We start from the raw sequence: 26,910 nt of genomic DNA, 5'->3' as shown, positions 1-26,910 counted from the left end.
GCCATTTCCTGCTTCCCTACCTCAACACAACTTGTGCAGCTAAGACAAGCAAGGCCTGAGTTCATCCTACCTTCTTCCTAAATTGCAGGATGTCTCCCATATCATGCTGAGGCAAATGGCGACTCATGCCTACACTGGCATGACCTGAACTTACAAAGACTCATTTATGAAGCAAGAAACCCCGTAATTAATGAACAGACATTTATAACACAACAGAACTAGAAGCAACTGGTCACTGGCTGCTATCAGCAGGAAGCACTTCTGACCAACTGTGCAGGATGTTTTCCCTCTCCGTAGGCTATACTCACTGTGCTCTCCAGGTAAGGCTTTTACTGAGAGATGTAATGGGTTATTGACATTGTGGCTTGCAAGGATTTCACAGTGGGACTTTCAACCCAGCTTGTTAGATGCAGTACAAATGGACTAGTCTAGCATGCAGGAGCTGGAGGGAAAAGGGTCACAAGTACCTACTGAGGCCAAATCGGCTGCTGGGAAGGATACGATCAGTGCCAGGAAACAACACAGCACCTTTAATCATTTCTCCCATGATGCACCCTACTGACCACATGTCAACTGAAAACAAAAATGAAATGAAGGTAAACAAGAAAACAGAAACAGAACAACAAATAAATGAGAAGACTTCTCCAATCCTGCCACCGCAGCGCAGGGCCTGCAGCCCGCCTGCCTCGTGCCCTCCGCGATGCGTTCCTGCTCGTGCTCGCGCCTCGCGTGGCAGCGCAGCAGGTCTGAGAAAAATCGACTCCACCAGCTTTCGTTACCCCAGCGTGGATGCAAGACAATGAGAATTAAATGCAGAAAACCAAATGAGACCCGCAGCTGGCTACTGGGTCAAAAGAACATTCATAATTAAAATTCACCAATTAATTGTCTTCTTTAAGTTTTCATTTGCATTCATTACTTAGGTTTCTACTGCTTTGTACTGCAAATGAATGCTGGTCTTTGCATTTAGTGAGGATATGCAAATTGCTTTTCCTTTATCCTTTCAGCTACTGAGATCCGTGCGTATTTTCAGAAGCTGAGCTGGCAGCAGCCACAAAGGAACCCTGGGTCCCCAGGAAGACACATCCACCAATTATTCAGGGGTGGGAACAGAATGTGTTGAGGTTACTCAACTACCATTATGCTCGCTTTAGAGCCTGCTGGCTCACTTCCACGGGATCTCAGTGCAGCCATCAGTCCATCAGAGACAGCGGTCTTGAGAATCTCCTAAGATTTCTGTTCGACGTGGTAGGAAATGCCAATTTCTAAACAGGACAGTTGAGACAGAAAAGCACTGAGCCATACCTTCTGCACTGAAATTCAGAGCAAATCAGGGGACTGTTTACCTGGTACAGAGAAGAGCAGTTCAGCTGGATTAAAACAAAGCTAACCATAATTTACACCATGAAAATCAAACTCCTTCCATCCAGTGTCACATTGAACTGGTGTTTTCCCCAGCACCAATACCATGAATCCACATTACCTCTGCTGTCCTTGCTCTATGATTAAGCCATAGGGCATGGAAGCATAAAAAGGGACAGCCTGGTCTCTCAGGGCCAGAAGCTGCGGGGAAAAATGAAAGCGTCATGCTGCTTGGTTAAATTTACTCCTGCAATTTTACATTGAGCAACAGTTGAAAGGTGATTTGATTTTGAATGCAAATGTCCTATCTGTGGCAATCTACATGCCTGGTTTAAGGCTCCCTGTTGCTTTACTTAGCATATGAAAAGCTTAATCACTACAAAATAAATCAATAAATAAGTAGAGAAATAAATAAAAGGCTACTTGTTAGGAAGCAATAAGCAAACCTAGAGATGCAAATTATTGCTGCTTTCATCACAAGCTAAATGGCATGCAAAATATCAGGAGAAGATAGAGCAAGCAGTTGTTTGTTCATCTGTTATTAGCCCCTTTTCAATGTCAGAGGCTGCCTTCGGACGTTACTGCTCTGTGCTGTGGTCAACAACGCACAACTGGAAGTTCACTCAGTGACTCGCTGAACAGAAACCTCTGCAGAGTGGACAGTATTCCTCTACTTGATTCCTCAGGCTTTGGGAAGGGACTTTGAAAACACACAACTTGGAAGCAGTAAAGATAAACATCTGAATATATCCAATATCTGAAGAGAAAAAAAAAAAAAAACAAAAAAAACAAAAAAAAAACTCTGCCTTCTTGCTTGTCCCCCTGAGCCACTTAGAAATAAGTCAATTTAGAGCCCTTTTCTTGAACTGCAGGTAGCTGGAGGCCAGGGGGTTTGTTACAAGGCATACACAGCAGTGATCATCAGCAGCCCCAGTGAAGGCTTTGAGACTGCTGTGCAATGCTCTGCGAGCCTCAGCCCGGTGTTTCATGAAGTCCAGCATAAAGCCAGATGGACTCTGAGTCATTTCAGTATTGCATGCATCAGAAAAACAGCCCACCCAAAATCTCAGAACATTTGCACTCAATTCCAAACTGCTGAAAATTTCCATTAGTTCAGGATTTTTCCCAAAAGCAAGATATTCAAAAAGGCTGGTGATGTTCCACCACCACAAGGAATATCTCTAAACTTCAAACAAATGCACACTGATTCATTGCCATCTAGAGATCTGCACAGCTCCAGGTACAACTCCAGTTTTAGCAACTATTTGCCTTGAGGTTTTAAGATCACTTGAAAATGACCGTTAATGAATTAAATCCACAACTTTTCACCTGAGTCTTTGAAGTGAAATTGCTGAATTTGGGCAGCTCGTGATGGGAAGCCATCTCTCCAAAGTACTTGTGACACGGATTACCAGAAGTGGTGAATTTTTATCCCTGCCCCAATCTCTACAAACTAGGCTGCTGCCCAAAGCTGTTCTGAAGTTAATGGCAAAACACGACTTCCTTTTTTTTTTTTTTATTAATCAGCCTGCCTGAGTGCTTACACATACTTCAAAATACAAGCACATTTTCCAAGGACACCAAACACCCCCCTGCCTTTGCCATCTTGAATAAATGGCCCTGTAACCTCCTTCAGCACCACCTCTGGGACTTCACAAGACTATGAAGGGGAGCCCAGATGGAATAACCACAGCTGCTCTCGCTAAGGCTCCTGTTGAAGATGGCTCTTCAGAGCTGTATAGGCAGCTCCAGCTTGCATTCAGTGAAATCATGGCATTCTGAGTAAAATTTAAGAAATGTGCTGCAGGAAACTCTGGAGGCCAGAGACACAGGCACAGCTGAACGAGCTTTGCGGTCCTCCCCATCCTCATGGGCTAGCTCTCAGGTCCTTCACCTGTTCTCCGTCCAGGCTGTTTGCCCAGGGAAAGGAGCAATAGATCATCTCCACTGTAGCTGCTGGGACCCACTCCAAATGCCACACACATTACAGACAGCACAGGGGTCTTATACTAAATGTAATCTGCTCTATAAACCATTAGAACATGCATACTGGAATTTAAAAGAGAGCTCGGCAGAGGACTACAAAGGTATACTAGGATTTGCAGGAACACTGGTCTGTAAACAGGGTCAGACTAAGAAGCCTCCCTGGCAGTATTTTGCAATGTCTGTTTTGGGCAATTAAAAAGAGACAAAAGGCATTTTCTAGGCAATTGCTAGCTGGCACACTGCGGGAGGGTGGAAGGTGTGCTTATTTTTTGGACACCAGCTAGCTCCTTGCAAGCCGACAGCGCATGAATGGCCCCATCTCGAGCGTCCTACTGGGTCAATTATATGAATGACTTCAGCAATGTTGGGCTTCTTGATACCAAAAAACGTGTCCAGACACTATTTTAATAAAGTTTTTTTTTTTTTTTTTTTGAAAACACATACTTTCAGTTTATATTAACCGGGACAATGGTTGCATACAGGTACCATTGTCTGTATGGATTTACATCTTTCTAAGTTACTGTAATAAAGTCATGCATCCAGTGTATTTCCAGTCTATGCTCCCATAGGATGAGGAGCCAGTACAACAAGGCTGATTCCTCCTCAGCAGACCTCCAGTTCTGCATCTATCCTTTGGTAAAACCTAACTGCAGCTTCACCTGGCCACTGGGCCGAGCTCCATTTTCAGGGAAAGTCGGCAGAGCTGAAAATAGGACAGGCGGGACCTACCTCTGTCAAACACTACAGAGTTCACTTGAGAGGCAGGAAAAAAAAATATTAATTAGTTCCATGACTGTATGTCTATAGAAACTGGATTTTCTCCACACCAACTGCCAGTGTCTGCTGATGCCAGATTTTCACGGTGTCTTTCTGCCAGCCTGCTGCAAATAATCTTTTTGTTTCTGAACATGGAAAAACCATGTCACGTTGCTACATTTTATTCTGATGGGCAAAATACACACTCCCTACACTCCCCAGCCATCACCAGCAGGTTGTCTGGCTTAGCCTGTGATAAAGCGATGGCTAGGTACACACCTCCTCTTTGTTTTCATTTTCTAATATTGCTTTCACCACCTTGAAAGTGGTAAAAATAATATCACCTAAGATGAAAAGAACAAGATGGAAGGGAAACAGAGTTAAACTTATGACACAGAGCTCATGCAAGTAAAGGAAAGTCCATTTTTACATTAAGAATGTCTTATTTCCATTCAACCTGGAAACCACACCAGATATACAGTTGCTTTATACTGTGAGTCAAATTCTTTGTTTTAAAGAAAAAGGTTGTATTGACTCATTTCTGAGCCCATACAGCACTGAGATGAATCCAAATCCATGATGCATTAGCAAGCAAAAGATTATGATGTCACCACAAATGTTATGAAGTTGCTACTTCCAAAACATTAACGCAGAAAAACAGATTTACAGGAACCAGATGAGCCAAATTAGGATTTTTTTTTATTTTTTTTTTGTTATCGTATTTTTCCTTTGGAGAGTAGTAAGTAAAACTATTAGTGTGCTATCATAATGCTTGTATTCTATACTGTATATTAGTATCACATAAGAACTACGTGAAGTGGAATGACTATGGGTTTTAAAAGAAGGTAACTGATTTGTGTGAAATAATTCTGTGCATCTGTTTTTCATTTTCAATTTTGTCCGTATCAGTAGTGCGCTGTTTCTGTTTACTCGTACCTCTGGGATTCAATTTCTTGCTTCTATCTTTACAGTCCTGGTATATTCATTACAAGGAAATGGGGAAGGGGTGGAAGAGAGGAACAAATAATAGGTGAAGCTGCAGCAAATGGCACAAGGATACAGTCCCTTCCTGGAAAGAGGATTTTGTGGCGAACCATTTCTCCCATAATGCATCCCACAGACCATATATCCACTAGAACAGCAGAGATAGGGAAGTGAAGAAGAAGGAAAAAAAGCAAAGTTAACTATGACATTTTATTCCTAAAGGAGGGGAAAAAGAGCAGGGTGATCAGAACAGTTCAGTTTGTTTTGTTGCTGTTTTTTTTTTTTTTTTTTTTTTTTTTTCTTTCCCCACATCTCACCTGAAGCCAAAATGATTAAGTAAAAGCTGTGTCAGTCAGCCTGATGGCAGTGAGCAACAATGGTGCAAAATGTTTAAAATTAACATTGCTGGAAAAAGCTAGCAAGTAAAGAAAAAACTGCACAGACCCATGGTTTACACTGAGTTTACAGTGGGAAAAAATATTATTATTATTATTTTTTTTTTTGAACTTAAAAAGCACAAAACACCCCAGACAATGATCGTCTGGAAGAAACCCCACCTGCAGCAAGGCAGTTTATAGGCTGCGTCCTGCAGGAGTGAGTCTCCCTGCAGCACTACACAAGAGGTCCCAAAGAGAAGCACTCACTCAAGTGAAGGCCGCATGGATAAATACCATCCTTGAGGGTTAGCTACAAGTCCTGCTTTGGGGTCAGAAGCCATGATGTCCTGTCTCTACATGCCTATCTGTGTGTGTCTGGCTGTACCTACATATCAACAAAGAACCACAGAGTGACACTTGCAATCTGCTTTTTTACTCCGTAGGTACTCAAAATTAATGCTAAAATAAACAAGTTCTTTGGAGGACAAGTACCAACAAGAGTAAGAATATTTCTTATCTTCCTGATCTTCCCTGCAGCATTTAGATGCAGTAAGTGTGGTTACCTGTTTGACTTGACTTGGGTGGGGTTGGATTTTTTTTTCCTCTCAAGCTTTAAAAGAAAAAAGGCTAGATAGATGACACTATGTACAGAAGAGACCTTGAGCCAATGTGAAGGGGGAAACCTGCTTTAAAATGCTTTAAAAAACCATGTCTCTCTGCTTCGAATCCTCACTTTGTAGTCATGTTCAAACTACATAGCCAGTTTCTTCTCTTTTTCTTCCCCCTTTTTAACCTTCAAAAGCTATCCAAAACAAACCAAAGAAACAAACAAACAACTCATTGTTTTGGTACAACAAAATAAAGGTGAAATGCTCCATTTGGGAAAAGGAGGGTAGAGGTATCAGGGGCACAGGACAGCAGGAGCATGCCTGAGGCGGTGGCAGTTTTCTTCTGAGTGATGGTTTTGGGACCTTCCACAGGAAGCGCAGCAAACTGGTGATAATTATGCATCTTTAGCCAACCAAGTGCAGAAAGAAAATGAAAGCAGTGAACGGTCCTTATACAGGCAATGTACGAAGGAAGGGGAAAAAATAAGGGAGCTTCAGTAATGTGGCAGCACAGGCCAGGGCAGGGAAACACAGACCAAGCCTTTCTGTTGCCTTCCCTGGGAGCTGGATGAGAGCCTCCAAGCAGACCAGCTCCTCAGACAGCTGACCTTCGTTTTCAAATGTTTTACTTTCTTTCTCTGTTGACTTCATTTTCACTTAGCACAATTAAGATCATTCATCCTGAGCCAGATTCACTGACCAGGAGAGTCAAAGGAGGCCTCTCTGTTAACTTCCAGGGACATTTGAGCAGGACCTTTACATGTGGCAAACGTTCTTAGTATCTTCCCAGCTGTGCACTTCATCACAGAACTGTCTCTAACTTTTTCTTATTGTCATTTTAATCATGTGAAAACTGAGTGCCTTCTCTGTTCTTTCAGGGACAATTATAACAAGAAAGATAATCATATGTTTGGAAAGAAAGAGAAAGTAAAATAATTCATTTCACAACAGAAGAAACTAGGTATTTGGAGTAAGGAGCAATGTAAAGCATGCTGAGCCTAGATCAAATTTATAATGACACACATCAAAATTCTTTAAGAAACTTTAATATATTAGTCTGTATGGTTAGTATCCACCCAGTAACTGTCACCTTTGTAGATTTTCGTGTGAGAATCTGTACTGTAAATTCACAAACATTACTATTAATACAAAGGCTTCCCAATTTTGGCAGAGGTTTTGTGAGTATGCCTGTGTTCTTGTTCAAGTCACAGAACTGGCTCCCAAAATCAGTTTCACTGTTCTTCACAAAATGCTGTTGGCTGTTAGTCAAAGTTTTCCCGTGGGTTAGCCTCTTAAAATGAATTAAATAGGAGTCTTTTAAATAAATTCCTGGTCTTGACATTTGCTGTTTTACCCAAGCATTTGTCATTGAAAAGTCTATCATACAGTAAAGTGGTAGCTTTTGACAGCAGAATCTGTATCACAGCAGATTTTTCTCCACTCCATGCATTATCCCCTCCTTTCCTGCCTTGTTTACCTGACACTCAGATTAGGTACAAATGAGAATCGTTTTTAAAGTTTTCCCCTCCATCCTTTGTGAAAGTGGACTTGCCCTACTTGCTTCTTTATAGGGTGTACCGCCTACCTGCTTTTCACTAAGTTTCCAGAGACCGAGAGGTATCCAGATCCCACACAGACTGTTCAGAGCAAAACCCTATTTGCATCTAGAGAGATTACGTACCAATGCATGTTTTTGTTTTGTTTTGTTTTTAGCTTAATCTTTTTTCTCTCCTTTCCAACTCTTTCATTAAAAAGAGACGCAAACTGCAGAATTTATATCTAGATTTTCTCCACATGAAACCTGTTAGCAGAAACTGGGACTTTAGTTAAACCTATCATACAGGCAGAAATGGCTCTTGAAATTCATATCTAATTAGCTTTGCAGGAACTGTGGAATGGCTAGGATTCCCTGTTTTAGCTTTTACCTCTCTTCTTCCTGCCTCAACCAATTCAAAGACCCAGATCCAAATACTTCGTTCAGCAATCCAACCTTGTTCACACCCTGTTTCATAGCCACAAAAGCCAAATGCATTTTGCTCAGAAAGGGCTGATTGTCTTGGATAAATTCAATGGTAACTATGACCAGGTTTCCCACTATTCTGCAGTCCCACACCAATAACTCCACCAATATTACTCTGCAAATACAGCCAGTAGCTGCAGTACCCAACACTAAGAAACTGCTCCAAATCACCTGCCTTTTAAATTCAAGACATTATTTCTTGTTACACTTTCTTTTTCTCCTTCTGGTGCCCCTTACAGTTGTGAAGGCAGACTTTACACTTCAGGTCCCAACACACTTGCTATGAAATTGCAGCCCTACCGTTCTCCTTGTAGCCCATTCCCAAGATGACCTCTGGTGCTCTGTAGTAACGTGTCACCACATATGGAGTCATCATGAAGCTCGTGCCTGCAGTCCGGGCCAGTCCAAAATCCAAAATCTTCAACGTGCAGTCAGATTTTACCACAATATTACTTGGTTTTAAATCCTGAAAAGATAGTGAGAAGAGGTATGACTGCACTTCATAAAGCTAGCCACAGAAGCGATCTGGACTGATATTTTAGGTCATCCTTGAAATATTACTTTACTCTCTGACACCAATAGTTACAATCACAAATCACTTGCAGGTACATGGTAAAATCTTGCTACTGTTTCTCTCAACATCCTTCACAAGGGTTGCTAGTGTGGCATATTCGGAGGCTTTAGTTGGATGGTGGGAGCTTACTAGAGTTAAATTCCAACTGTATATGTGGAGTTACCTGTCCTGGTTTCAGTTAGCACAGAATTAATTTTCTTCCTAGTAGCTGGTGGAATGCTGTGTTTTGGCTTAGAATGAGAAGAGTGCTGATAACACCCCGATGCTTTAATTGTTGCAGAGCAGTGCTTATACTAAGCCAAGGACATCTCAGCCTTTGCTCTGTCCTGCCAACGGGCAGGCTGGGGGGTGCAGTAAGAGCTGGGAGGGGACAGACCCAGGACAGGTGACCCGAACTAGCCAAAGGGGTATTCCATACCATCTGACGTCATGCTAAACAATATATAGGGGTGGCTAGCCGGGGGGAGGGGGCCGGACTGCTCGGGGTTAGGCTGGGCATCGGTCAGCGGGTGGTGAGCAATTGCATTGTGCATCACTTGTTTGTACATACTATTATTACTTTCGTATTATCCCCATTGTATCATCATTATTATTATTGTTATTATTATTTTTGTTATTTTTTTTTTCCTGTCTTATTAAACTGTCTTTATCTCAACTCACGGGCTTCACTTTCCATTTCTCTCCCCCGTCCCAGAGAGGGAGGGGGGAGGGTGAGCGAACGGCTGCGTGGTGTTTAGCTGCCGGTCGGGTTAAACCACGACATTACCTTACTGTTTGATTTATATGAATTTTTCAATTCATCCTTTCCCAGAAGACCACCTTGAAGCCAGGTCTATTACCCTTCTGTGTCTTTTATGCCAAGAAAGGAGACCTTGGTTTACAGTTAAACAATGTTCACCTTGGAACACATTTTGTTAGCCCTTCTTCTCTTCCTTTCACAAGGGAAGAGAAATATTTTCTCTTCTGTTTTCTTAAACAGGGAAACAAATATTAGTAAAAGCACGTTTTAATAAAGAATGAGGTTATTTTTAATCCACTGAGTATTGCCTCCTGCTCGCAGTCACATGAACTGTTCCTTCTGTTGTCAACAGGCACAGGTAGAGAACTCCGGCATTCACAGCCGGGTGCTCTGCCCTTAGAAGACATCGTGCTCTGAGGTAGAGAAGTAAAATGAAAGGATGCATTTAATACACACTTCACAGCCTTTTCATTCATTTTAGTGAACGTAAATCATGTTTAATATTAATTCCATATGTTCTGCCTGCTCTCTGTGGAGCTTGATCTGACTTGTATGACATTGAGCTGGATCTTGATCATACTTGTATGACACGATGACACATACGACTTGTACAACATCAGTTCAGATAGTCTGAATGCCATGCGTGCACGTTAGGATGCAGACAGCTGCATTTTCAAGAGCAATACCCTTTCTCTATATGTTTCAGAGATCGTATGTACTTGGTGATTTCCAGTGCTTATTGTTTGGCTATTATTAATAAGGACGTGACCTTTTAAAAGTTCACAACGAATCTCACTTTTAAAACAGCCAAAAAGCTACTCTGACAAGGGCTATGATGGGCTATGACTTATAAAGGTATGGCCATTTCTCTGGGGGAAAGGGCTTAGATCTGCAGTACACAAGATACTTTAACTGGTTTCTCAAGTCCTCATAAGGATGCCATTTGCTGCCCTAAGTTTCAAACCCAAGTCTGCTTACCCTGTGAATGATTCCTGCGGAGTGAAGATGCTTGATACCACAGAGCATTTGGTAAAGTAGGTAAGACATTCGCTCATGGTCGAGCTCCATCTGAATGACCTGGCACAGATTGGCATCCATTAACTCCATTACCAGGTAACTAAATGAAAAAGCAAAGTTATGAGCTTATCATCTGTGTTGAGGAAGAACTACAGCATCATTTCCAGTGAGTAACAAAGCCTTTCCTTGCTTCAAAATGGCACTGATTTCTGCTGACTGGATATAACATAGCTGGAGAGTGGCTAAGCACAGAAATGGCTCACAACCATATCATTGTGGTGCTCGTCTCTCACTGCACCAATGCTGTTCTTGGTGGGCCCTTCTTGGTACATTCCCCAGAGACTGTACCTTACATGCACACACAAGCAGCACAGAATTGAACCATGCAGAACACAGAAGAGCCACAAGCATCAAAATGACACGACTACTTGGCCTTTGATCATTATGAGGAATGGATACCACAGCACTCATAGGAATCTGAGAGCAGTGGTGCTAAAACATGCATCCCAACGTGAAATGTCTCCAAAACCCTCCTAAGACTGCATGACTAAACTCAGTTCTCATTACAAACAATTGGTCTTGAGCTTCTGGTAAATAAGCTTCACTGACAACCTCAGCAGGACCTTATCCTGGTCCCCTTGAGAGAGAAGTTAATAAGTTGAACACACACAGCTCATTTCTTATGAGACTTCTCATAAGCACAGCTGAATCTTAATTATAACAGGGCATCAAAGCGCTCTCAAACTTTGGGGAAAACACTAGCTTTCTATTTCTGTGTGACCTACATGCCTCATCTTCTCCCCAGCACTGCTTATCTCCTCTGCTCTGCACATGTCTGCAGTGACAATTTTATGCGGAAGACTCGTATACCAAAACCAGAACCACACTCGCCACTGCTATCTGTCTGTTGGCATCACTGCTATCAGAGTACAGAAGGGAATACATTTCCATACCATGCATACAGAATATGGGAAAGACTGAAAGATAAAAAGGCATGCAGCTATATAAAACACTATTTAAAATTTCACTCAGGGCAGGTTCATGCTATGCACAGTAGTGCTTGTGCAATAGGCAATGCTCAGCAGAGATGCTAGTCATCCTTTACACCTAGCACTGGTTCCCCAGGCAAGTAATTGTAGGCAGTCAAAGGTTAGTACAAAGCCAACATGAAAGGAGGAAATATTTCACATCTGTCTCTCTTATGGGAAATTATTTCAGAGTGAATTGCTGCGTTTCAAAACCTCATGACTCAGGGAGCTGTGCAACAACCATCATTTCCCAAGCAAGCTAACACCACAAAAGCAGGCCCCTTTACCTACTGACACCTCTTCCCATGCGTTTGAAGGTAAGTGCAAGTAACTGTAACTCTCTCGAGAAGGGTCTCACCAGCAGGCTTTGCACACTTACAGTACTTAGGAATCCCAACATTTGGCACCTTATAAATGTCAGAAGTCTCTGAACATGGGAATGTAGGGTGTCTGTCTACCAAAGTGTGGTCTACACATGATCATTTCAAGAGGAGCTCACAGCCTTTGTATTCTGCCAAGTTACTGAGTTCATGGTACGCTATAATGCCGCATGTCTCTAAAGCTTTAGTTTAATTATTTCCTGTATTACTTACACATCCTGGAACTCCTCCAGAGATTTCTGTGGTGTGAAGACATTTAATAAACTGATAATCTGAAAAGCAGAGTAAGACAAAAGGAGGAAGACAAGTGATAAAGGTAAGCAGTTGAACCCATTTTGAAGTGAGTGTTAAAGGACAAACTGTTTTCCACTGCTCAGTTTATACCAGCACTTCTCACTTCATGGCTCAGTAAGAAGCTGGCAACATTCAAAATAAAATGCCTCACACCTCTAAGATTTCTTCAAGGTGCACTTGAAATGGTTCCTGAAAAAAAGATTAGTAAGGAATGATAAACCAAAATGATAACGGTGAAAGGTTCAAAGACCAGCCTCAGCTCAGTCTGCGGGAACAGTCCTCTTGCGACAGCCACAACTATCTTATATATGAAGAACGCATGTCTGAGGGGAGAAGTAATCAAGGACCATCATACTGTAAGTAAACAGAAGACCTTCCTTCTCTCTGACATAGCTTCAACTCCTTTGAGGGCACTTATCCACACAAACTGACACAGTTTCCATCCCCAGACATGCTGCATTTTAGTAAAAGCACTTCAAAAGGGCAGGTACTTTCTAGGCTAAAACAGGACTTCTGTTATGCAAGGTGTATTACTTGCTTTTTAAACATGCTGGGCTACTGAAAGACACTGACAGCAACATGCAAGGCAGCACAGAGGAAAAACGTGACCTTAGGGATCCAAATTCCTCGTGCTTTCCTTCTTGTGGGTGGGAAAGGTAGGAGATGGAGGCAAAGCCACCACGAAGATCACATCTGAACCTCTCCCTCTCTGCCTACACCACCTCTCTAGGCTTGTCTTGACAATCTTCACCTTCCTGTGCATTTCTCAAAACTCTTAATCAGCAAATGCTGCACTGTCATCAGCTTTTATGCAGCATTTTAAAACACATATATTCAAAATGAGTATCACTACTCTGCAGTCCTCTGCTCTTCTCCGTCTATTCTAAACTAAGTGAGAACACATCATTCTCCTGCTTACATGGAGGACTACTCACCGCCGCATTTTCAAAGCCTGCTGGATTGCTCTGACTGAGGGTAGCTTCAATCCATGCCAGTAGGGAAGAGGCAGGTTCACACCAATTGACAAGGTGAAACAAGGAAAAGTCAATGCCCAGAGGTGGGGGCAGAGGACATTAAAGGTGACAAATCCCACTTTTTGTCATTTTAGGGCCAAACCTTTTTCTTTGCATGTGAATTTGTGACTGGTGCAAAGTACCAAACCTCAGCTTACATCATGCTTTTCAAGCTCATCTATGTTCTGCATAATGAGAAAGTAATCTCAGGATCTGAGGCAAGAGTAAATGTAGCTAACTGAAAAATTCACTCCTATTGAAAGGAAGGGGCATCCAGCAACAGCAGCAGAGGAGGAACTATGAGAAAATAAAATCCTTGGGAAGTCCCTTGAGCAATGCATTGGGGCAATCCTACACAACCTATTATAAAAACAGCAAGTGTACATACAGGCAGGCAGACAGTTCTAAGTTGCTATTAGCATACAGACATGAGCTAAGTCCACTGCTACAGTTAAGGATATTTTACTTCATTACAAATTCTAGATTTTATACAATTGGTGGTGGGTGTACAATGCAGGGTAGTCTAGGACTTCCTAACATTGTTTATTTCAACAAGAGTGCTTTAAGTAAAAGGAATGGTGCAACATGTTGTGGCTTCAGAGTTCTTGGTTCCACACTATTAGCTAACGTACAAAGACATGGAAATGGTCAAGTGTTTTGGGTTCTTTACTTCCTTCAACATATTAAAAATAATCTTATAATGATGGCCCCTTATCTTGCACAATCTGTACATCACATCTGCACGATACTAGGTTTCAGATGAAGTCCAGAACAAGGAGTGACACTTGAGCTGGGTACTCCAACTCAAGAAACACTGCTTTGAGTCTCGAGCCCTAGTGACAGGAGGATGGAGCCAGCATTCCAACCGTCACTTATGTATTTCTGGAAAAACAGTAGACAAGAACATATTCTGCTCTCTCCCCTTCCATCACCCCCCGCCTACTCGCTGGGCTCCATTTGGCACAGCCTTTACAGTAGTATATGCAATAAACTCATTCCCCTATGCCAGCAAATAGTGTCAGAGAGAAGGTAGCCCTTGAGCATACTTTACTTCTCATTTCCCCTCTTGTAAAAAGGCATCCATCGTAAGAGGTTTCTTCCTAACAAACCAAAATGTTTGTTTGTTTCCTATAGAAAACTTACATTTTTATGATTCACACACTTCATGAGGACCAGCTCTCTGTATGCTCGCTTGGCGTGGGTTTGGTTCTGAAATGGTCTGCTGAGCTTCTTAATGGCCACGTTTCTGTCAAGGACAGCATCATATGCAGCACTGCAGTAATTACAAACACAAGGGTTATACGTCTGAGAGGATATCCTTCATTTCAAAGGGCAAATTCCTGGGCCTCAAGCCTATTATTCCGATTTTTCACCCCAAGAATAGTAGTGGAACAAAGAGAGAGTGTCCAGGGAGAAAAAAAGAAGACATCAAGAGGAAACATATGCCACCACATCAGCAGAGTATAGCATGCACCACTGCTTCTGAACTCTAGTTTCATAGGAAGCTAACATTTATTTTCAAGGAGTGAAGAAAAAAAATAAAACATTACGTAACTCTAAATAAAAATACAATAAAAACTTTATTTGAGAAGTTCTTTCCTAAAGCAACAACGTGCACTGGGTGCAGTGGAGAGACATATACTTTTCCCATCATGATTAAGGACACCTTCACCAGGTGGCTCAGTGAGCAATTTTCCACTTCTATTTAGAATGAGTTTTGTCTTTTTCTTATGATATTTTTAATGAAATCAAATTATTTAATTATTCCTATACACCACATCATCCAGTACTACTTACAAACCTAGAAAAAGAACAATTTCACAAAATGTCTTTGTCATTTCCTTTTAGTACTGAAAAAATTGTTGCATATGCTTAGTTAAAAATTTTGAGAACGTGAAGAAATATAAGCTGTGGTTTGCAGAGCAGGCTCTTAAAAAATGGGCTTCTAAAATTCTCTTCTAGCTTCTAAAATATTTTGCACAACTTTCACATATTTCGATAACCTTTCACCTCCTGTGAGTTTGTACCACTTTTATTTTGGTTGCTGCAATATGACTACACAAGTGCCAACTTCTACGTTTCATAAAGCACAAGTTCTCAGACATGTTCTCCAACTAACAGTCCTCAGATCCTGTTCCTGATTCCCCCTTTTCTCAAGAAATTAATTCCTGCTTACTGTAGGCATTCAGTGACATTCACTTACAGCATCTTACTGACCATGTAACAAAGCAGAAAGCATACATCAGAAGCTTAGTTACATAGCCAACAAAAATTTACAAGCTCTTTAAAAAAAACTTTGGCAATGTCTGTCTTGAAATACCTCCTCCACCTGCGTGGTTTCCAGTTACACTACTCCTACATCACGAACACACTAAATACATCCCTGAAAAAAAAAGCAGCTGATTACTAGAGGTGGTGAGGAACACTTTGAAGAATACTTTAGTAAACTACTGACATTTGGGGCAGGATGGTGGGATTTCCCCCTGAGAAGGTCTGCAGACAAGGAAAAAAAACCAACAGCTTATGAATGTCCTTTGAGATATTCTGAAATTTTCAGGGAGTTCCATTTCAATATTTTCATAGTGAAACTATTTCAGTTCAAACCCCAAATTTACAGAGAAACGTACAAATAAATAGAAAGCCAAAAGAGTTTAAAATCATGATCTTTCTATATTTAAATGCTTCACCTCTATCATTGATGGACAGAGGCTTTGAATATACTTTAGCAGGCAAATGTCTCAGCTAATCCATATTACCTCATCACTCAACAGCTTTTAAAAAGAATAGCCCACATAAGACTCAGTTGAGTTATATAGGAATGTTTTAAATCACTTTCATCTCATTTTCTATTCATGTATTTTGATTTCATTAGTTATGTCATATCATCAAAGGAGTTACCAAGCAGTAACACCAAAAAGTTTGTCTGTGCAACCATTTTCCCCAGTTTCTGTTCTCTGATCATTTTTCTGATTTTTCTCTCTGTCAAAGCAAGAGATACAAAAGCACCAATCTAAAATCAGAAAAACAAAGCTTTTTTAAGCCCTAGGTGTTACGATCCATTTCCAGTCCTCTACGTATTGTAATGGCTGCTTCCTCAACTATGGAGAAAAAGAAAACTAAGATACTCCTTCGTACAGCACTATTTGCTCTGAGATACAAGGATCTCACTTGTAGTTTTATTCTTGCCTTCTATCAAATAAATGGAAGGTGTCCAACCACTTCAAGACATCAATAGGTAAATTCATTGCACCAAGTAAATTAATAGTACTGATGCTTTTTGCTATTCACTGGAGAGAATCTTTTGTTTCCAGACAGCCAACTACGCATTTTACTACAATGAAATTACGGACACCACACGTAGATCCCCACTCCACAAAATCCTTTCCTCAGAACACCAAGATTAGCACTGATGATATATAACAGCCTTCTTAAGACAAACTTCCATCACTGGCAGAAGAGTGGCTGCGTGAACAGGTGACTCAAGGGAACAGGAGTAAGAGAGAGTAACGAGCGTCTGAGAACTGATGTGAAAAGGTCAAGCATAAAAGGCAATTTCAAGATCTCCAGTAAGACAGCGGATTTGCATGTAAACCCTGTGCTCCTTTCTCTGGAAACTGTATTGGAACTTTGCTCAACTATGAAATTATTTTTTAAATTTATACAGTTGCCTATTTTTGTAACAAAGACTATAATTCAGCTCCCAGCCTTGTAATTAAATTTTAGTTCTACTTCAGTATGAGCTCAGAAAAAAAGAATCCTCCAAGCTTACTATCAAATCTCTGGCAGCTGCACAGATGGAAAATGCAGTAAATAAACTCTTCCATTGTAAATTCTGTTTATGACTAGTTTTGTAAGGTAAATGTTAGTGTTAGAACTGCCTTTTTAAAAACTGTAAATAATTTGAAAAAGAAAAAAAAAAAAAACACCAACAATTTAGCAGAGAATAGTTCTAGCCAGATGTGAAAATAAATTCATGACTACAGAGGCTCATATGTAATTATAGCTATTTAACGACTTTTTTGCTGACTCCAAAAAAAAAAAAAGAAACTAAGTGCAATTCTTCTTAGTCCAATGGATTTACACAAACAGCTAACCATTTACCACTAATGCTGTGCATGAGTTCAAGCTGCAAGAATCGATTATCAATGCTCTGTTATCACACACTTGAAGGACCAGGCAATCGTTTTTCCATGCAAGTTAGCAAGCCAAGGGAAGCATTCCAGTTAGACATCCAAGATGCTATTTCAATAGACACAATATAGAATGGGAAGGATCTTTTAATCAGTTATCTCTTTTAATCAATAATGAAACTTAACACTAGCCACTCCCATTATAATCTACCACAGAACTGACTGACAAAGTCAGAGAAAACATTCTTTTAAAATAGACTTTTAGAGATGGGTAGCAAAATGGCAATTTTTGATAGTCTTCAGCTTCAAGACTCTTTGGATGTGGGGTAGTTGCATCCTTTTCAAGCTCCTTGTGTTTTCTCCAGCCACTACTGGACTAAAGCAGCCTTTCTCAAGAGATGTACTAGAAGCCCAAAAGAGAGGAGAAAGCTCCCAGCTGTCAGCCCCCAAGGACAGGCTGTGAAACAAAGATGTACCACTGAAACTGGACAATTTCAGAAGTAAAGGTTCAAAACGTAAAGGAACCTGTTAGAGAACTGGAGCTGTCATTCAGTGTCCACGTGCTTCCATGTATTTATTAAACCTACTGCACACAAAATCTAGTCAAAAAGGAAAAGACAGATCTTGCTCTTCAGCTTGCCCAAGCCTGCATTTTATGCAGTACCCTGAAAAAGCTTGTTTTCAAACTGTGCCTCAAAGACTTACAGCTCTGGTACCAAACTGAAATCCTCTGAAAATGAAGAAGTTCATCATCCGCTTCGCATGATGGATTTTACATTTAGATATTAAGTATTTCAGAACAAAGAAGAGCACGCTTGGCACATTTTGTCTACAGAGTATCCTGGTCTCATGTCTCATTATGTTATGGTATCACTGAAATTATTACTGCAGCATTTCAATATATATATTTCCTTGTGTCACTGTGGCAGACTTATGCTGTCTTCTACTTTGCAAAATAGAGCACTCCAAAGGCCCTGGTTAAATTCAAGTGTGTTTTAGCTGACTTGTGTTTTTTTCAAGTTGTTAGATTTAAAGCTTTCCGGTTATCTGCACATTAAACAAGAAAAGGTGATTTAAAGAGGTCTATGCACATTTGTGTGCAAAAATGTAGGGAAAACACTAAAAAACAGAAAAACTGCTCACTTGAACAGTCATAACTGTGCTTATTGAAACAAGACTCAGGCATAGCTAGAAGAAACTACTTGAAAATCAGCATCTCCCCCGCTGGATCCGTGGTGGTGTGTATCTGGATAACTATCACCCTAGAGATTTTGTTCAGAGATCCGAATGCACACGTGCATTTTCTTAAGAAAGCAAACACCAAGAAGTCCAAGCCCACACTTCATGCAGTCCCTTTACGTTCACCCTTAAAGGATTATAAAGTATTGCTTTTGTATTCATGGGATCCGCAGTGCAATTTGAACACCTATTATTCATTCTAAGTGCTGCACTCAGCCCCATTGCTTCAAATGTCAAAGCCAGGCAGCCCTTTCTAGCAGGAAAAAAAAAAAAAAAAAAAAAAGGAAGTGCAGTGAATTTATATTTCTAAAGGTAAGAAGATTCAAAAACTTCACTGTGAAACCTATTTCACAGTTCAGGCAGATTGAGACAGCCATTATCCTCTCAATTTTCAGATTTGTTGTCTGAATTAAGATGGCTGAGCCACCATAGAGAAAACAATACAAGTTGCATGGATACAATGCTTATTTTTAGCCAACATATTTACTACTTAACTCCACTCGACATACTCCAACAGTGCTATACTGTAAATTCTCCACTTACCCTACTGCATAAAACTATAAAACCACAACATAATTCACGGTGCAGCAAAACAAGCTATACACTTCTAGAACCACTGGGAAAAACAGGAATCAGAGGCTGGAATATAGTAAAGAAAAGCAAGCTCTGGAATAAAATTTGTCCTCGTCTACTTCATGACAAATTGTCCTGTTACTATGCTGAGCCTGCACAAATGACTTTTCTTTTTAAAGAACAACTACATATGTGAAAATATCAAATTTGTTGATGTTAACATAGTTTTCTTTCCTTAAAAGCTCTAGCAGCTCTTAAACTCTGTCACCATCACAAACCATAAGCACATGAACAGAAGCTCCACACCATGCAGAGACCACAATCACATTGATTGAGCTGACGACTCAGATGCACAAGCTTATGCTCTTTTGGTTGTACAAAAATAGCTCTGCGGCGCTCTCATCTGCCACTTGAACTTCAATTTAGTCATCTTTCTAGTTACACGAGCTGGTGATGCCCTAAAAAAGTCATCTCTTTGGAATCCACCACTCAGTTTTGTAGATGGATGCAGGATGAACTCCTTTCTCAGAGCCATGCTCACTCACAAGAGCTGCATCAGGACAAAGCATGAAAGGCAACACGGCAACAGCTGTCCTGTTCCTGAAAGGCATGCCAGGTGATGTAGAATAGGTACCATTTTAGTTTTTCTGGTGATTAAAATATTAAGGAGAACGCTTACATACTTCTCATTTCTATATATTCCACTGATTTTTATACTTAACTCTGTAAGTGACTCAGTTGTAGCATCATTTTCTGACAGAGCTGTCAGAAGAGAAGTGGTGCTTTCTGATTCTGCATTTATCATGCCACTAATTCAGTATTCATTCTGCACGCTGGCAACTGCCAGGCTAGGAAATTCAGCCTGGTCAGTGATACAAACCAGCATTTTTTCATTCTGTTTTTTAAATCCTCTAGACCAAAATGCTTTCCTTCACACAAGTGACGCTTAAGAGATAACAATTTCTTGGTTTCCAAACCATGCTGCAAGCTTGAGAATTTAATGAAGCCAGAGCAAGGTAAAGGTCTGAAAGATGGATCAGAGCTAGGGATGCTTATCAGTGTTCCATGACAGAAAATACAAGGGCAAAAGAAGTTGCTGTCCAATTTGTAGTAAAACCCAATCAAGTTCCATCTGCCCAGCATTTAGCAAAGGGGTATAAGATAAGAAATCTGGTGACCAATTTCCAGATTTGATGTTCTGAACTCTCAGCAGGGTACATACACTTGGGACACCTTTCAAGGTTTGTTAAGTGTCAAAGCAGCAAAGCCAGAAGAGTTCCAGTTCCCTCCTTCAACAGCCATGTACAGAACTAAGGAATTATGGACACTAAGGAAAAGTCTGAGCAGAAGCTGAGTCTTTAGTACTTTCCAACTGGCAGTCATGTGATGATTCTGTTATTCTTGGATCTGCAGACTGAAACAGAAAACAGTTACTGTCTTCCATATCCACCTCACAGTAGTAATTTAAAAAACTTAGTGGCTTGTCTGATGAAGAGAACAAAAGCTGTCAGTTTAAGGAGAAAGAAACAGTAACATTTCTTGCTGCATTCCTCAACTGCTTAAAAACCAAAAATTCAACCAGCACTGAAATCATATTGTCAGCAAGCGATCATCTACAATGTGATAAGCATGGGAGGAAAAAAAGTTATTATAAACATTAACCCTAAAAGACTACTCAAACTCTAGTTTCCCAAGGCAAACCCCGTGACTTCTGCAAGGTTATTCCAAGCAGACACAGATAATCAGAGATGCTGAAACATTATCTGTTGGTGTTCTGGGAGGGAACAAAGCCCATGCTCACACTTGGGTCACATTTACCCTCCCTGCCCCTACTTGATAACTAACTCATCCAGTATGCTCATGTCCAACTGGGGCAACTCACAGTGAGGGACATCTCTGACACAAGAAAAGATAGCAGTGAGTGAAAATGATGCTTTATCAGGATATAAAATATTTCACCTGCTGTACAGTAAGCCAAAATGGCTCACCACTTTAACAAGAACAAATGAATATGTCACTTAAGTTGTAGGGTTGCTCTGTTACACCATAACACATCAGAAATTACAAGATTTTTCCTGATTTCCAAATGCATTTTTCATTTGTAAATGAAAATGTAAATTTGAATTTCAACTGAATGGAAAAACTTACTACCATCAATACAGAAAAGAACAAAAGCAAGAAAACAAACAAAACCAAAAAAATACACTGATGTCCTCTTGGCCACCTGCTTTCACACCTGCTTCTCAGTCCTCCTCCTTACTGCTGCCCTTCCCAACTGCCTCTTTTTTTTTATCACCAACTCTTTCTTTTCAGTTCTCCCAATAGCACCATGCAAAACATGTCTTATATTGTTCAAAAACTTCACTTAGGCTTCCTATGCAATCCTTTGTTTTCTATTTTCTTTCTGTTTTGCTTAATATCCATTATATTCTGGTTCTTCACCTGTCCCAGGTGTTACTGCTTATTGAAGGAAAGCAAGTCATTGGATGACAGATAACCTTTTGCTTTCTGTTAAACACACAGTGAAAATCTGTAGACCACTGACGTCAGAGAATAAATAGCACCAACTCATGTTGACAACGAAAGCTGAATGAACTAATCTACGTTTCATTCCAGACTAGCTCTATTTTTCTATTTCCAGGTCAATTTCTTCCTTGTATTTGCCCATTTATTTAGATGCTTTGCCCTGTAGCCCCACTGCTATGATTCAATATGGTCACAGCAATTTTCCTACCGCAGAGGAAACGTCCTCTCCTGCTCTGCTGTCAGACATGCAGTAATCAGTGCAGAGGATGCAATAATCTTCATTTCAGCAGTGACACCATTTCAGGATAATGGATTAGAGGGAAAAGACTGAACTCGGTTAAGCAAGGACTGCGATGCACTGACTAGTTAATTCCAATCCCGATTGCCTGAGTGAACTGGTATTTACCTGCATCTGATTTCCAAGCAAAGATAAACAGAGACTGCAGGTGAAGCAAGAAGAGTCTTAAAACTGTTGGATGTGACAAAGTACAGGAGCAAAAGAGATGCGATATGAAGAGGAGGAGACCTGGCAGAGGCCATAAGAAAGTCCCTGGTGGGGTAAGAGCAGATAGGTGCTTTTCATCCATAAAGGGAGTTATGAAACGTTACTGCCTGACAGCCAAAAACCTAAATAAAAATGAGTTATTAACCACCACAGAAAGACCTAAGGCCACAGAAATGTCAGTGACTTCTCTGTAGCCACAGAAGTTACTAACAGCTGATAAACACCAGTGTTCTTTTTCAATGGCACTAAGAGTCACAGATGCTTAACCATATCCACCCACGACCACGAAGAAACTTGCTCTCTACCTAGGAGCTGTACTGAGCCAGCCTGAAATCCTGGGTGTCATCTCTCTCACTGGAGCCACAAAGTGCCTCTGCAGCACTGCTGCTTATCACCAGGTTTAGCAAATACTGCTCTTAGGGTTCCTGCTCTTAGGGTTCACAAAAGCAGGTTGTGCGCAGACAGTTTCTAAAGCAGCTGATTTCATTTTTTTTTGTTTTTACACACATCTGCACAGGGAAAATTTGGTCTGGATTTTGCCTGCTGAAGTTTTGTAGTCATGGAAACTATACAGGTTATTTAAGGCAAAAAAAAGGAAAGAAAGATGGAGTCAGAGAAATAGGCAGTCTTGAGTACTTCAGAGACAGCCTCTGATCTCTATGCTCGCGGGGCACACTGTGGCACTTTTTTATTGCATATCGTTTGTAATGCCCAGAATTTAAATTACATTTTCGATTTCTATGCACTAGCGAAGGGGAATGAAACACGAGACGATAAACATGAAATACATGGCGACTATCTCCCTGCCAGGAGTCTCTGCAGTTAAGCAGCAAAAGGACATGACAAAAAATATTTGAGGGATATTTTTGGTTAAGTAATTACATGTAAGTCCATATCCTTTCATTCTTTTAAGCTTTCAGGGGGAAAAAAAAAGATACAAACAGTAATTCTTGTTCAAATGTGACATCTCAGGTAGCTCTGTCATTTAAAAACAGCTCTACATCCTGTCTCAGGTTCTCTCACACACTGTTCCTGTACATATTTTTGTTTTCTTCTTGTTTCTTAAAGAAATTAACAGACAGAAGTAGTTTTAAGAATCAAGTAAACATGAAATATAAGCTGCTTATTCTTAAAGACAATTAAATTAACATAGCTGACTTTTCAGATGTGTAATGTACAGTTGGACATATGGCAGCTATCTATAATCCTTAGGCAGGCCAAGCTGAGTTATTTGTTCAGTCATTGGCAAGAGCATCGCAAGACGTTCCCTCCTATGCAAGCAAACTGACTCTGAGTATGTGCTATTATGCCAATCCTAATAACATTACCTTCACAGACAAATCTGCCCAATTTAGATAAATGTATTCACTCCTAATATTCCAGAGCCCAAACCCACAGAGATACTAAACCTTTGCTGTTTCCACTGGGAGTCACTCAGCACCTTACAGTTCATGTGCCAGTGATTCAGAGACAATTTCAACATTTGCTATTTTCTGAAGAACTAAGTCATAGATTTTGCAGAATGAAAAAAACAGAACGTGCTGTTCCAGGTATAAGTGAGATGGTGATCAATGGCTAACTGAATACATGTAATTAATTTTTTGGCATTTTAGGGCAATGACATGCTAGCAAATCCAGAGAATACTACAATGTAAATGCAAATTGTCATTGGAGAAAAGCGCTGCAATGTTAAAATGAATGACTGAAGCCTGAAACTTGCTGTCAGTTTCCTTATGGTATTTCAAAATTTAAGAAATTCCTAAAGTGGAAAAAAAATAAACTGGCAATAGTTCAAACCATATACTCTTGGGAGAAGTAAATCTCATTGAGTGTTGCCACTGTATGAGACAAAAAGCAGAAAATGTTTTTAAATTGCTATGCTCATTTCACTAGCAGTGCAGTAATAGTTCACAGTGCAAACTGACAAGGTATTTGCTATATTCCTCATACAGAACAATTGTACAGCTCTTGAAAAGCTGTCTTCAAAAACCTCCTCAGGAGCAGAGTGTCAAAGCACATCAGCAAAGCATACAACAGCACGAGAAACTTAAAACAATCTGAACTAATGGATACAAATTGGAGAATCTTTAACAGAACAGGATAAATCCGCAGCAGCCATCAACAATTTGAAGTGCAAAGAGTCAGCAAGACGTGACTGCGGAAACGAAATGCAGCTAACCCAACTCAAGATGTGCTCAGCACTGACTCAGGAAAAAGCCTACAGCCAACCAAATTAACACTGCCACTCCCTTCAGGGCCAGGGAAATTGTACCTGTAACTGGAAGCACTGTTCATTCCTTTTTTTTTTTTTCCTGAATAACGTGTTCTTTCTTTTCTTCTAGCAAAAATTCCTGCTCTGCTCCATGATGGGAACACCTTTCGATTTCAGTGGAACTAGGCTGGCTTACACAAGCAGGCACACTGACATCTATCTATTTCACCTCTGGCACCAAGAAACAAAAATATTATTGTCAGGGCATGGTCCCACCTTTCATTTATTGATTTCCAGATATAGAATAGAAATAAAAATAAGCAATAGAAATACGGTAGTATGTTAACTTGATAACACTCAGATGCCCACCCTTCTTTGTCCTTTTTCACTACACCACAGCACATGCACAACCTTCTTTCCTTGATTATTGAGGGCTGGGAGTTGAGTATGAAGTGGAAACTCCATTTTTCTTCAAGTTTTACCACTACTCCCATCGCAGTATCCCTTTGGAGCCTTACACTCAGACCAGGATTCAACTGTGCTACACAAAAATGGATATTAAGAATAATGGTCATACAAAAGAGCTTATGTATTTTTGCAAACTCAAGAATTCAATGTTCTTCACCATTTACGAGCCCATTTCACAGAGAAACTTGTCATGTTAAATCAAAATCTACTTCTAAATGGCTCTGTTGATTCTTTCAGTCTTCAGTGACTTCTAGAGGCCTACAGGAAGAAACAGGCTACCCTAAATTATATACAATAAGAAAATATTTTTAAAAAAAATATATGGAGAATTAGAGTAAGTTTTCACCTACAGGACACTTCCCTGGGACAGCTCAAGGAGAACAGCAATGAAAACAAACTTAATATTGGACATGGCACAGCGGACAGGACATGCATTAACCCTATCAACCACCACTCTGACTCCATCCCCTGAGCCTGGGCACTGTGGTGACTGTTTCAGGGAGAGAATCCACAGGTGGATAACCAACCAGGAGCACCATCAGCACAACACTGTCAAAGGCAAGAACTTTGCACTCCTTAATATTCAACCGCCAAATAACAATTAAATCAGCAAAGGAGAACAAGCCTTAGACAACACGGCAAGCTATTGCTTGACTTACTGTTATAGCAAACTCAAAAAGACTACCTGCTTCATCCTCATACTCAAAGAGATCATAAAATCACCCTACTAATTCCAAAAAAAAAAACAAAAAAAAAAACAAAAAAACACTCCAAAATTGCCAAGTTTACTGCTTCAAGGATAATATTAGTGTCCTAAAGATCTGCAGATAAGGAACCCATTTAGGGGGGTTCTAATGTTTCCAACTGAAGAGTTCCCAGGTCTCTTCAAAACCATCGTCAAACCATCAGCCTGCTCCCATGCTTCTCTCCCAGAAACATTTCTCCAACAAAGCCAAATTTCTTGCATAGCACAGAAAGCATAAAGCGCAGCCCAGCTAATGCTCCTCTGATCAGCTGACACAGCACTAGACCATGTCCCAACATCCCACAGCATGAAACCCTGTCTTGAGTCTTCAGAAAAAAAGAAGTTATTTCTTCAGTATTTCAGCTGAAAGACATCACCATCGCCCAGACAACTCAGTCTTCAAGAGCTAACAAGGTCTTGCAATAATGGACATAGCTATAAGCACCAACACAGTCCTAAACAGGACCAGTTTCTTTGTAAACTACTACTACGATCTTAATTACTTGCATCCCTGCATATATAGGTTACACCTTTGCTGCCTACCTTGGAAAACAAGACTTTCTCCCTGCCTCCACCATAAATTCCAGAGCCCCCATACCCCCTTCAAATTGTTTTTAGAACATTCCTACACAATGTACTTTTTCTGGACATGGCAGCATGATATTATCACAGACGGTACCAAAACTGTTAACTGCAAGCTATAGCAAAAAAACTTCAAGATCAGCTGCCTTGCTTCCAGGCAAAAAGCACTCACGTGAAACATAAAAACTTCCCACTCCAACATCAGCATATTTCTGGTGATTTTATGCAACACAAGAACTCCTCTCCATCCACCCTTCTCTAAACTGTTCGTATCATATCCACAGGCAAGAAGTGACCCGGCTCTTGCTCTCCCTTATAAAATTAGGCAGTTGTCACCTCTCCTCCCTTCTAACATTGCAGAGTGGAATCAAGTCCCTGTTCTCCATGTGGTTTAGCTGCTACATATCTAATTAAACCCAGAAAAGTGCACTCAACTTATTTTTACCTTTGAAGTTTTCTGTTTCTATTGCAGACCTAAAGATCAACTCATGGTCAAAAGCCTGTGTACTTTTCCTAACTGTAACACTTGGTCCAATAAACAGTAAGTTTTGTTTCATGTTTTGTTTTCACTTGAACTTTTAGTTGTTGTTTTCTCACTTGGTTTTCTGTCCTAGGACATTTCTAACTTTTCCTCATCGATTCCTTTTATGAAAGACAAATTCCTATTATATTAATTTTATTTTGCTTAACTTCTATTTTTGTTGCTGTTGCTCACGTTTGATCATTACAGCAATTCAGTTGCAGACAGACTCAACAAGATCTGATTTTATTCTAAAACAGACTACAGTCAGT

The 26,910-nt window shown here is 40.4% G+C and overlaps 1 protein-coding gene across 4 annotated transcripts in view; it reads right to left on the bottom strand.

The window, feature by feature from the left end:
• The window catches only part of MAPK10 (mitogen-activated protein kinase 10), a gene marked incomplete at both ends in the record, with an annotated part of 72,845 nt that overhangs the window by 20,610 nt on the left and 25,325 nt on the right, over positions 1-26,910 (bottom strand). For 2 of the 4 annotated variants that reach the window (XM_084286621.1, XM_084286618.1), the window contains 5 exons: positions 5,165-5,236; positions 8,394-8,559; positions 10,385-10,523; positions 12,045-12,103; positions 14,282-14,411. In XM_084286621.1, coding sequence (XP_084142747.1) covers positions 5,165-5,236; positions 8,394-8,559; positions 10,385-10,523; positions 12,045-12,103; positions 14,282-14,411 — 566 coding nt within the window. Of the gene's footprint in view, positions 1-501; positions 574-5,164; positions 5,237-8,393; positions 8,560-10,384; positions 10,524-12,044; positions 12,104-14,281; positions 14,412-26,910 lie in introns of all 4 variants that reach the window. The other 2 variants (XM_084286619.1, XM_084286620.1) reach the window with 2 other exon arrangements.

Source organism: Netta rufina (genome assembly GCF_964035555.1).
Source record: "Netta rufina genome assembly, chromosome: 4".
Lineage (NCBI taxonomy): Eukaryota > Metazoa > Chordata > Aves > Anseriformes > Anatidae > Netta > Netta rufina.
Note: the sequence above shows the minus strand (reverse complement) of the source record. Positions and strands in the feature narration are given on the sequence as shown.